Source organism: Dendrobium catenatum, unplaced genomic scaffold (assembly GCF_001605985.2).
Source record: "Dendrobium catenatum unplaced genomic scaffold, ASM160598v2 fragScaff_scaffold_273, whole genome shotgun sequence".
Lineage (NCBI taxonomy): Eukaryota > Viridiplantae > Streptophyta > Magnoliopsida > Asparagales > Orchidaceae > Dendrobium > Dendrobium catenatum.
Window position 1 is genome coordinate 1,250,918 of NW_021318735.1, and position 13,743 is coordinate 1,264,660.

Consider the following 13,743-nt stretch of genomic DNA (forward strand, 5'->3'; position numbering starts at 1 on the left):
CTCAATCATATAGCTCTTTAAAATAAATAAAAATCATATGAAAATCATTTATTTAATCTTCATATTAATCCTTTAATTATATTAACATAAAAACTATTGTTACATTACATAAAGTTAAATTGATCCTAATTAATAGAATTAAAAATTTCAACATTTTATGTAATATATTTTCTAATTTTAAGCAATCAAATGACCATCAAAGTTAATTTAACAAAAATGTAATCCAACTCTTTTTCGATACCATCCCATCACCCATTAGAATTTTTATTACGTCCGATGAAAATACCGAGCATACCGAGGGCGCTGTACCGAGCACGGTACCAAGTACTTTAGTGACGTGGTGTTTTATTATTGGTTTCCGAATACATTCGGTAACCTGACGGAATAATCATTCCCCCAACTGAGACATCTCAAATGTTTCAAGGTCACCCATTTCATTCTTAGCTGGTAAATAGAAAATATATTAGAAATCATTAATTTCATTTAAATTTTATTTATGATAAATTTCTTACTATTTTTTGAAACTATATATATATATATATTTAAAATTATTTTAAAAAACAGTAAAAAAATCATCCCAAACTAAAACCTTAGCTTAACAAATAAAATCTCTGCAATTAAGAGGCTTTGAAGATGCTCGTTTCAATTGACAATCTATTAAACTCGGACCCGCTTTAAGATATGTGTTTCTAGAGATAGATCAACACAATACTATACCAACAAAAAGTGTTTACGTTTACCTGATTTCTAGGATCAAACTTAATGGAATCTCTATATAAATTCCCCAAGTTTTTATTCACCTTACATAACTAACACCATAAACATGAGAAATTATTTTGTGCGGATACCGGACGGTTTAGAGATCAATCCGAATGCATCACATCACCCGATACACAGCAGTATCGAGCACCAAACAAAAAATGATCTGGCGTATTCTAGTTGGTGGACAAGATAATTTTTCAACAAACAATGGGTAAAAGTGCATATATAATGGCTCCGTTTGGGATAATTTTCTTATTGTTTTTTAAAGCAGCCATCTAATAAAAAAATTTCTAATTCAAAATTTTTTTATAATAATAATCACTTTAAAAAACAGTAAGAAAGTTATACCAAATGAAGCCTATATCATCCATCACAGCTACTTCAAATAATAATAATAATAATACAGAAATCATCAATGAGAAAAGCTGTTATTTGTAGTATAAAACAAATCTAACTACTCAAACTATCAAATAACTGAATCTATGTTATTTCATACTTGGTAAAATTTTTAAGTAGATGCTCTGATACCTGCCCAATTCACAGCAGGCTTCTGGAATACTCCAACAATAGGCATTCCATCGCCACCATCATTTCCCACCCTCCATGAACGGTCTTTCTTTCTCTGTGGTTTCTTATGGTTCTTAGCTTTTGAAGACTGGACCTTCTTATTTCTTCCAGCTGCAGCAGCTTTGTTTGAAGTTACTGCACCACTCAATTCAAATGACTCCAGATCATCCAAAACATGTTTAAGGTTTTGCTCGCTAAAACCAGCAGCACTAGATAAAGAAGACTCTTCTTCTTCTTCTTCATCGGACTCGCATTCATCAGATTCATCATCTGATCTGCCATTATCACCCTCAACATCTCCTGTTTCTGGAGGAAGCTTAAAGTGAGGAATTTTCCCGTCGATGTAATCTTTTAGTATCTGTCGGGCGGCTCTAGTTTCATCGGGAAGCCCGCTCGAGCTGACATGACCTCGGGACAAGCAGTAAGCTCTCAACAGTTCAGCAGCTGTGGGTGGCCTGGATTGCAGCTCATAAGGCTTTGGTTTTGGCAATTTGATATTATAGATTTTCTCGAGCAAATGGTGAGGGACATTGTTAGCCACAACCTGCACAGCTTCTCTGTGTTCAGTCATTCTATCAACTGGCAACACACCTGATGCAATCATCTCATATCTAGAGCTGGAAAAAGAAGGGAAAACTAAACCAGGGCAATCACATAGGATAAGCTCTTCTGAAATGATCAAAGTCTGAAAGTGCTTTGTCTTTCCAGGAGTAGAAGTAACTCCAGTGCGTTTTCCACCCACCACTGCATTGATTGTGGAGCTCTTACCAACATTTGGGTAGCCTACAAAGCCCACAACAACATGTTCAGAAGTTGTTGGTTCAGCAGGAGAATCTAAGGAATTGGATGCTCCATGAGTTTCCATTTCCGTTGAATCTTTCCGGGAAGATACGATAGCTTTGGCTTCTATTTGCAATCTGGTAAGGAGCTCATCTCTGCCATATATCTTAGTATCTATATCAGAATAAATAGATTCTTTTGCTGATTGTTCTTCTTCCCACTTTTTGCTTAAACTTTTTCCTTCAAGAATGGCTGAAGCAGACTTTGCAGACCAGAATATATAGAGAATGCCATTAGACTTGAAATACTCAGCCCATTTCTTCCTGCAGTGAATAAAATTTAGTGGAAAAAACTAGTAAAGGGAAGAAATAGATTTGAGGGCCATTTTTTTAACCTCTCAGCGAGGGGTAAAAGATCTGCCTTATTCACCAAAAGCAAGGTTCTCTTGTGCTCATCAATCTCCTGTGCATACGCCTGTGAATCAAAATAAGCAGCTCAAAACAAATGAGACAAAAATTGCAAAGAGTGAAGAAAAAGCCAATTCTCTTATTACAGTTCAGCGAGATAGGAAACTTGCAAGGTACAAAGCCAAGAAATTCAACAAATAACATAATCAAGCTTGTGAAACTACCAACAACCACACAACATGCAGCTGAAACACTAAATTTCTATCTTTGCATCAAAGGCCCCCGGCCATGATTAGGTCAAAAAGACCTTGCAGTCACCTGAATGAACACTTAGACATAGGATTCCATGATGGAAATTCTTAGTGTACCAAAATATTCTCAGCTCTTTGAAACTTTATGAATGCATCTAAAGCATATTAAGGACACATACTCTAATATGCATCTAAATTTGTGGCCAAATTATATATATAAATAATATTAGGGTTTTTTTTTTTTTTTTTCATCTATCAATAAGATTCATTACATGATATGATTTGCACATATCTTTCTTTCTTTACTCCCATCAACCCCAAACATATCATAATATATCTTCTTCTCCCCTACTCATGCTTATATTTTTTAATATAAGTAAATTATTTCTATTGCATAATGTAAAGGTTTGAAGCTACTTGACACCTATTGCATACTTCTCTCAAAAATCAACCACAATAGTTGTTCAAATCCACTCACAGCTTAATGAAAGACAGGCCATTCAAGAAAGTAATGTCAGTCAAGAAGTAGATCATATTCTAGATTTCATGCTTAAGATTGTTATCAAGAATAGGAAGATTGGGTAAGAAATTTCATATTATCAAAACATCTCTATATTACAGCGGAGGATGATACCCAACTATGTCATATCAGTCATATTTCATCTGTTCTTGTCTTTTCTGATTTTTTTTGGGAGGGCTGAAAGCAGCTTCAGATCAGGCAACAGTACAATGTATTTTCAAAAAAAATATTTGACCTTTCATAATAGAAGGATAAAAGAGCAGCACAACGAATAATTATAAGTAATCAACATACCTCGAGATCAGGACAGCGATAGAAAAGTGGATCTCGAGCATCAACAACCATTACCAGCTGCAAAGCAAAAATAGGATCAATAGTACATTGGCCTATAATCCAGATGCTCAATTAATTTAATAAACAAACAAGTTCGTCTTATAATTCAAAAAGTTAGGCAACATGCATACATACTGATAAATTAAAACCTATGTTTACATCATCTCATCATAATCATAATATGTCATGTTTATGTTAGTCCCATGTTCTTTCCACTAAGGCTACTTATTTCGTTAATTTTTTTATTAATATTGCTAATATGCTAACTTCTAAGTTTCAAGAATAAGATTACAATCATGGGTTCAACTTATTAGTAAATGCATCTTAGCTCCTCGTAGATTGGCTAAAAGAGCAAGCTAATGCCAATAAAACATCAAGGGAATCAGTCAGTAATGCTAACTTGCTAATTACAGTGCAAATGAAGAAGAAGCAGAAGAAGCTATGCAGCATTTATGATACAAAGACCCCTATAATTAGATGGAAATCAAAATATAGCATTTAATATATCTAAACAATATAAATGAGAACAAGATAAATATATATATATGACAACAAAGATGCATATATTTTAAACAATACATGACAATGATGTGATACCAACTTTGCAACTTCTTGGTTTATGTTCAAAATAGAAACGTATTAAAGGCCACCATTGCTAAAAATATAGTTTAGTAAATAACTCAAATTAAGATGTCCAAGATTAATTCAATACCATTGTAGAAATTCCACATAAGGATAAAGAAATTTTTTTCTTAAACATCCTTGCAAGAGATGAGATCCTGAAAATCCAATTGGAAGTTTTCTAGATATGCCAGTGATGTAGTCAAGAATTTACATTTTATGTATTTTTATTTCTTCATGATATTGGACGCTATGTATTTTATTTTTTTATTACCCTATGATGAAAAACAACCAAGATCTTACTTCCTCTCCCCTCTTTCTTTTGGTTGTTCGGTTCTTCCCCTTGCTGATTTGGCTGCTTGAGATTCTTCCCCTCTTCTTTTTGGCTGTTTAATTCTCCCCCTTGCTTATTTAGTTGCTTGGGATTCTTCCCCTCTCCCTTTTGGTAGTTCAGCTCTTCCCCTTTGCTAATTCCTGTGCTTGATGCTTCGGCTTCTTCTTTAAGAGCTGATTTGGCTTATTTTTATTGGCTGAAATGTTGGCTCATTTAATTGAACAATTAAATGCCCCTTGCCACTCCTATATAAAGTAAATGAAATTCTCTTGTTGAAGATAAATTTTGGAGAAGAAAAATTCAACCTGAGGGTTCTTCGTGGCTTGCGAGATAGTCTTTCTCCTATCACTTAATACTTCCTCTTGGTCTTCTTTCTACTTCTCTCCATGGTTTCTCTTCCACGTGTATATTTCTTCTCTAAACATTGTTAGTAGTGAGGTGGTGTTGTTATCTTGTTTTGTTGGTATTTGCTTGAGTGCGGATTTGTGCCATATCAAAATTTTAGTGGTGGATTATTGGTTAGATGCTTTTGTTTATATGTTTTATATATTTCTTCCTACGTGATTTTTCTAAACCGTTTCTAATTTTTTTTACTAAGTCTCGATTTGTGTTTGTTTATGTGTTATTGAAAGAAAGTTTCTTAATTGCGCATCTAAGTGTTCTCCTAAGAAGTTTAGGAACTTAGGTTGCATCACCTAGCCACAAAGTCCAATTAAAACTCTGATACAAACAGCTAATTTGCTTCAGGCTTGACCAAATACCTAGTGTTTACACATCTTCATACCCTACATTTCCATCAAAATTGAATCATTAACACCATTTCAGAGGAATTATTTAGATATTAAGTAAAATTATTAATACTTCAGCCGATTAATTAATGGCTCTCACCTAGAAATTGCTTTCCTCCCTAGCTCTAGCATGGATTTGAGAAAGTAGGCCCTCCATCATGAATTCTAAACCATATATCCTATATCCTTAATACAGTCTCAATCAAATAAGACAAATTTTGAAATACAATTAAAGCTCATCAATAACTAGAAAATGCTTTAAAAAATAATCAAACATATCCTCCAACAGCTGATAGAAGTGAAGACATTAGCTGGTTTAGTGTCAAAAATAACATGCAATAAAGTGAAATAATGAAGCTACAAATCTGATTATCAAAGAAAAAGATGAAAAAATGCCCCCAGTTAGCTAGAGTGAGAAGCACAACAGATCAGAATATCCTATCATTGTTCTGAATCACAAGTTTACAAAGTTAAGCTTACAAGGTCACTTCGTTCGAGCACTCGCCAAAGTTGTCGCCAAATATCTATGTTCTTCTCAAATGGAGTAATCACAAGCCTCTCATTCTCCTCGAGCCTGTAGATAAATAAATCATTAGAAAACTGCAGAATGACTAAGTCAAGTACAAACAAAAGATATACTGAAATTTTTTAATTCAATGCATCCTGAGGAGGTACAGGGATTGTATCATGGAGTTAAAACCTGTGGAGAACGCCAAGAAAGTCCATGAAACGATTGAGTGATACACAAAATTGAAACATTTATTCATATTGCACAAATATTAATCTGCAACCTTCTGCAGTCCTTAAGCAAATTAAAGAAGCCCCTCATTCACCACAAAGACATCATCTTACATTAATGGGTTGTTTGGTTTGAACTAAAGTGGGTGTAAAATAATCCTTTTAAGTGAGTTTTAAAAAATATTGATGTTTGATTGGATGAAAAAGGAATGCAGAGTAAAATAAAAAAAATGCAAAGTAAGCATTTTAGTTCATTTTTTAGGTAAAGTAAACTTGTCCAGTTCTAGGTAAAAATCATTTTCACCGCAAGCAAGTTCTTTTGTCGCTGCCCGCCGCCACTACCAATCGCAACCCTCAGCCACCGACCATTGCTTGCCATCGCCATCGGATGTCGCCGAGCACTGCTACCTCCACCCACCGCCGCCACCCATCGCCAACCGCCACCACCTGTCACCGCCACCTGCCACCGCCGCCACCATCTTTGGACTTCACACTATATGCATTTTACTTCAAATAAAAAAAAAAATCACCTACATTTATTTTACATTCATTCAAACAACACCAATAATATTTCTTTTACATTGCATTCCTTTTACATTGCAACCCTTTTTCAATCAAACAAACAATCCCAAAGTTAAACTTGTGAAGGAGAATGCAAACAAATTACCTTGGATGATCAAGCAATAATAGAAAAATTGAAGCACCTACACATAAGAATATATAAAATACAACAATTTGCAATCGTAATAAAATTAAAGCAGTCTCTCATTCACCACAATGTCTCACACGGAGAAACTTAGAATGAGAAATGTGAAGAAATTCCATGTGACAATGGAGCAATAGACAAAAAATCGAAGCATTAATCCATATGAACAAATATTAAAATGCAACCTTTTGCATGCTAACAAAATTAAAGTACACTGAATTAAACTTTCGACAAAAAACGCAAAGAAATTCCATGTGGCAATGGAGCAATAGACACAAAAAAATCAAAGCATTAATCTATATGCACAAATATTAATCTGCAAACTTTTGCATGCTAACGAAATTAAAGAACAGTCTCATTCAGAGGTTCCAACGTTAACATTAGCTGATGATTCATAGAAAGGCTATATACTGCTTCAAAACAAGTAAACCATTCTCCTATCTAAAGCACACATTTGTGCTATCAATACGTTGTAGATATAAATTCTATCTTCATTGTATCACTCTTCTTGCAGAAGACCGATTACTCCTGTCATTCGCACAGTAATTGGAAGTATAAGGTATTCATAATAATTCAACAAAGATGATCATTTTGATCACACAAAAAACCAACATTTCAGTCCTCTCAAAATAAAAGTTATTCTACATGAAAATACTTTATATCATGTTTTCACTAAACCAACCACCTCCTGAACTTAAAAATTAATCCTCTTAGAAGAAGAAATATGGATCCCTCCTCGAAGTATGAGCACAGTGATATTGGCATAAACTTCTGCTAATCAGTATGAGAGTATCAAATACATTAAATGTTTAACACCTTCAAAAGCCATAAACAAGGATCTCTCAACTACTTATGGATCGTACAAAATTTTTAATCCCTAAAAAAGGCCAAGTATATAGCATTATCAATGTTAAATTATGACATGTAATTCCTTACATACAAGCAAGTAAAGTTCCTATATCCATAACATTGCTCTCAAGTTACATTAATTGTGACCAAAAGATTACAAGTGTGAATCATGGTCCTGGCCCTTTTGTCATGCAAGGGTACAGCTACATATATTGAACTATATGCAAACCTTCCATAGGCAGGTGTGTCCATACCCATGCAGTAGGCACCCATTATTTTTCTCATCTTGTAAATAAGGAAAAACATATATGATGAAATGATGAAATGTAGGAATCAACAGGAAAACTATACCCAACTTTTGAATTGGCATCCTTTATCTTACATTTTACATCTAAGGAGAGTCCTTTGTGATAAAATGCACAAGGAGTCAAAAATAAAAATTAAGGAGGAAAATGTTTCCCCCGCCAATGTGGGGTTTTGAGGGGTTGACGTACAAAACATTACCACTTATTGCACATGGGTTGCCATTAGCTCCTTAATAACAAATTCAATTAAGTATTTCATTACTAGTGTAAATTTTCATGTATGCTCATACTACGGTGAAAGATGAGAGAAGAGAGAAGGAGAAACTCCCATCTAAGTCCCTCTCTCATTAATAGAATAGAGGTGAGAGTTGAACTATTCCCCATCCAAATCACTCTCTCACTTCTAACCCTCCACCACTCCCTCCCTTCTTCCACCTCTTTGAGAGCCCACCCTCCCTAGCTCCTCACATCCAAGTCTCTCCCTTTATTCTTTGATCCCCCATCTCTCTTCTTTTTTCTTTACTTCTATCATCTAATTGGGGCAAATTTCCTCTTAACCCCATCCATAGTTTCACTATTTCCACCATTTGTCTAATTGAGGGCATTATTAAGTCACTCACCAATCTTACGTCACCACAATTTTCTCTTTTGTCCGCAATTCTCTATGCTTCAGCATCTTTCCATCTTCATATGCACCGACAAGTCTATTTAAACGTGCATGAACAATTAAGGGAAGGTGGCCTAGTCAAGATATATCCAATAGCAATCACATCCTATTCTTGCTCTCTTCCTTCCAAACATCCCTACAATAGCAATCATCTCCCATTCTCTCTCTCTCTTCCTTCCAAATTCCATCCAATGCGTTCCAATGCAAGTGCGTAGTAAAAGAACAAATGATGACACAAAGTAATGCACACGAAAAGACAATTATGGTAAGTATAGAGTCAAATAGTTGGAGAGATGAATGGAGTGGAAAGTTGGTGATGTGGGTGGGGCAAAGTGAGAGCAGATTGTAGACAGGGAGAAAGAAAGAGATTGAGATTAGGGATAAAAATGATATTTTCCATCATACAAGGCCAATCGAACTGGTAGGTGAGGGATTTTTTGACATTTTAATGTAAGGTACAGATATTCATGTTTAGTTAGCTACATAAACTAATTTAAGGATGAATAAAAATAAGTCACACTGTTGGTTTTGAAAATTGATGGACTCCTTAAAAAAGGATAAAAAATTGGCACGTACTTGTTTAGTAGATAACAAAAACAATCACAAGCTTTAGTGGATCCATTGCAAGAAGAGGAATGAAACTTCAAACACTATTTATTGAAGGCATGATGGTTTTTCCTGTCATTTCTTTGTATATATTTAGGTGATAAACCTATTGAAGTTGGAAGAAATGATGAGAAAAACATTTCCTTACAGCATAAACGACTTGCTGCTTAACCTTGGTACAAACAACAATTATGATAAAGGACAGAGAACAGTACATATATGATGGTATCGTTGACTTTGTTGAAATAAAAATTACAACAAAGGCTAAAGTAAAGCATTGTTCATTAATCATAATTAAAGATCTTAAAGGCTAAAGATGCAACAGATCAAAAGGTATATACAGAATTGTATTAGATTGACTAAATTATAATTCTTCAAAGAAAACATAATCAGATAGAACTGAGCAAATGCTCTATCTACTTCACTAGTATTGCAACAATGAATAGATGGGGAAGATTAAAAGGACAGAAGAACTGTACAGGAGCTTTTTTCTAGCAAAAAGGAGAAGGGCTGGCATAAGTAGAACAGGAAACTGGAAACAATTCCCATAACTGCATGGGAGAAGGAAAAGGATTGTTTGATGGGATGTAGAAGAGAGGAAAACAAGAACTGAATAGAAAAGGTGGAGGAAGAGATCGAAGAAATTAGTCTTGCCTATAAGAAATGAAGAGTAACTGAAACATCGATGACAGCAATCAAGTGCATACAACAATTCCCAGCTATCAAGCCAGGCAAAGTCCAGTAACTCCACTGATGGCCCACCATCAACTATAGTTATAAATTTGGTTAACTCTTGTTTTAGATAGTATATGGTGCAACAAAAAAATTTACATTAGCATTACAAACAAAAAATCTTCCTTACCATAAACATAGACAAACACATATATAATATAATAATAATAATAATAATAATAATAATAACACACATATATAATATAACAATACTAGAACACAATACCGTACAACTTATATTAATTAAGAGAAGAAAGATATAGATGAGGTTGTAACCATGGATAGAGAAGAAGAGGTATAAAACTGAGACGAAATAGTAGAGGGGAAGGAGAAAGGAGGCTAGCTCGCAAGCTAGAATAAACCCGCAGATTTTACATTCCAAAAATCATCACATACTCTTCTAAAACTGCAGCAAACAACCCTATTTATAGGGAAAAAAGAGAAAAAAATATTTAATGCAAGGTAATTAAAATACCATCCAAACAACCATTAGAAACTCCTCAAAAGCTGCAACAAATAGGGACCAAAGAGACAGCAGCCTAGGAAAAAACGAAGCATCAATACAATAGCCAATGGGCACAGAAACGGAAGGGACAACTGCCCAAACCGAAGGGACAGTAGCCCAAACAAAAGGGATAATGGCCAAAGGGAAAAACCGAGGAAAACAAAGCCCACGAAGAGACAACCAGCAGCCAATGAACAGAAACTGAAGGGACAGAGCACCTTGATTACATCAATTCTCTCCTGATGAGATCGTCTGTATAGAAGGCTGACTTTCACAATCTACAGACTCCTTTGCATCTTGAGGTGGAACTTTGGGCTGTTGAGTGTTTTGCTTTCCATTTTTTTGTTTTTGAATTATTAAGAAAGAAAAGAAGACATGACCTACAACCTAAAGCTCTGATACTAAATTGGTGCAACCAAAAAAATTACATTAACATTGCAAACTAAAAGTCTTCCTTGTCATAAACATAGACAAACACATATATAATATAACAATACTAGAACACAATACCTTACAACTTATATTAATTAAGAGAAGAAAGATACATATGGGGTGGGAACCATGGATAGAGAAGAAGAGGTAGAAAACTGAGACGAAATAATAGAGGGGAAGGGAAAAGGAGGCTAGCTCGCAAGCTAGAACAAACCCGCAGGTTTTACATTCCAAAAATCATCACGTACTCTTCTAAAACTCTAGCAAACAACCCCATTTATAGGGGTGAAAATAGGTAAAAAATATTAATGCAAGATAATTAAAGCACCATCCAAATAACAACAAGAAACTCCTCAAAAGCTACACAAAATAGGGACCGAAGTGATAGTGATGGCTACTAAGTTCTAAAAGCCAAGAAGGAGAACACTAGGGACAAACGGAACAAAACTCAACAAAAAAAAGTAAATAAACCACTGAAAAAGAAACAAACAGATGCAAGAAACATAAAAGAGAACTTCGAAAGAAAAGACAAAATTATAAAGAACACTAACCTCAGAACAACCTTAAAGGTCACCTCACATGTATCGATAAAATTAGAAAAAATTAAGTGCTATAAAGAACATTCAAACCAAGGATCCACCACGGCAATCTTGATCTAACACCCACCGGCACTCCTCCGACAAATACCAACAAACCGACCAATACCACCACTCACACTTTATGTAGAGAAGAAAGATACAATGGAAAGGTACTTGTGGAGAGAAGAAATAGATAGAACACTAGAAGAAGAAATAGGTAGGAAAGAAATAGCTCTCATGCTAGGAAGAGAAAACCCTCAGGTTTAGTAATAATTTCAGATAATTAAAACCTCCCTGCAACAACAAACAGCCCCCTATAAATAGGGAAAAGGAATCCAACAGCCCGCAAAAAGGTGCCGCCAAAGCCTCCAATGGGAGCAGCTAGAACATGGGAAATACCCAAGAGAGAGGCACGGACAACCCAGGAACCAAACAGCCAGAAAACCAAAAGCCACCAGCCAGCCCAGGATCTGAACAGCCAGAAAACCCAATAGCTAGCCCCTCAAACAAAAACCAAAGCAACCAGCAGAAACAATCAGCCGAGATAACTAAAACACCAAGCAACCAAGGGAAAATGGGCCAAGCCCAAAAGGAGAATTTAAGCCCAACAACAAATGCCCAAAAACCAAAGAAAGCTAGCAAACCAAAGGAGTGAAATGTCCTAAGAGCACCAATCCTAAACATGTTCATTGGTTGCCTTCCATCATAGGATAAAAAATTTACAGACTTTTAAATTTGTGTGGCTCAGTAACCCTAACCTTGCCAAACTCCGCCGCCACACTAAAAATGCCTGCCTTTCATTAACATCAAGCTCCTCCGCAGACATCCTAGAATTCCAAGGTGGCCTGCAGACAATGTAAGGAGTCCTCAACATCAGTAGTCCCTCCATAACAAATCAATCAAAAATATACAAGGATATGCTAAAAAAATATTAAAAACAGAATTAAAACCTTCGAGGCACTCGGAGACTACTGGCATGCAATGCCTCTTCCTCTTTCTGCAGTCGCCTCGTCTCCTCCGTTATCACACTACTCCCATCTCTGCCCCAAAGCCACAAGGTAACACCTTTAAGCATCAATTATCACCAAAACCCTAACAAGCACAAAGTAACGATTTTGATCACGCAAACCAAAAAGAGACAGAGATAATCCCACATACATATCGATGCGGAGAGTTGGAGCAGGGTTCTCGGCGGAGTAAAGGAGCGCGGCCTCCTCAGCCTGCTCTACGACGGCGTCGATATCACTGATGTCGGTGACGGACTCGAGGAACTTGCGCTGCTGAAGACGGAGGTTGTGACCCTTTTCCTTGGATTGCTGCACCATCTGGTTGTGCTTCCGGACGAGAGCGCGACCAAGGCCCCCTGATTTATCCTTACCCCCGCCCATTCCTCGATTGTTTAATAGCGATATGTGGCTGTTGTTTCGCTTCAAGGCAGAAACCCTAGATGGATTGGTTGTAGAGGATCAACGAAGCCACTTTTAACTTTGTCCCTGATCAATTTCTTCTGCGAACAGTGGAGGGTGTGAGAAGTCGCTTCTTTGCTGTGGACCAGGAGCACCTCCGCGTCGGAGATTTGTATGGGCAATAATTAAAATATCTCAACTTCTTTTATTTAAGGTTAAAGAAAATTTAGTTTTATTTGCCTCCTAAAAGAAGAAATTGGAGTGTTTGTTTTTTTTTTTATTTAGAAATATGTTTAAAATTTTATTTGGAAGTAAAATATTCTCATTTTTATTATTATTATTTATTTAAAAATCATCATCATAGACATTTATTAAAATAAAACTTTAATAAGATCATAATCATATTCAAGTAAAATCAAAAGTTAGAATCATGCTCGAGCATAGTTCGAATACGAACCCAACTTTTTAAAATAGTATTCAAGTAAAATTTGAACATGATTCAAATAAGATTTGCCTATGATAGTTATAACATAGTATGTTAAAAAAACTTTAACAATGATAATAGAATAGACTGCAACCATGACAACTATGCTATAACATTTTATAAGGTAGATATAATATACTGTAATCCTATAATTATAATACAACAAAGAACTATCACAATATATATGGCTTGTAACACCACATCAGGTGTGTCACATCTTTCTCCCCTTTTGAATGTCTTATATTTTTCTTTGGATGACTGGTTGTCAACTTCATTATTGAGGGTTGTCAATAACTCTATTTAATTCACCATGAAGCTCCTATATGTCCTCATTTATAATTTGATATATATTTTCAACGTAAGCAGGTTGAT

At 35.4% G+C, this 13,743-nt stretch overlaps 1 protein-coding gene across 1 annotated transcript; it reads right to left on the reverse strand.

Annotated features, from left to right (window-relative positions):
- Nucleotides 1-1,146: 1,146 nt before the first annotated feature.
- On the reverse strand, nt 1,147-13,069 carry LOC110106812 (GTPase LSG1-1). The gene is made up of 7 exons (XM_020836841.2): nt 12,640-13,069; nt 12,432-12,521; nt 12,240-12,326; nt 5,844-5,937; nt 3,582-3,638; nt 2,504-2,583; nt 1,147-2,432 (listed from the first exon to the last, which is right to left on the reverse strand). The coding sequence occupies exons 1-7, from the start codon at nt 12,867-12,869 to the stop codon at nt 1,271-1,273; spliced, it is 1,800 nt and encodes a 599-aa protein (XP_020692500.1). The 5' UTR covers nt 12,870-13,069; the 3' UTR covers nt 1,147-1,270.
- Between the last annotated feature and the right edge of the window lie 674 nt (nt 13,070-13,743).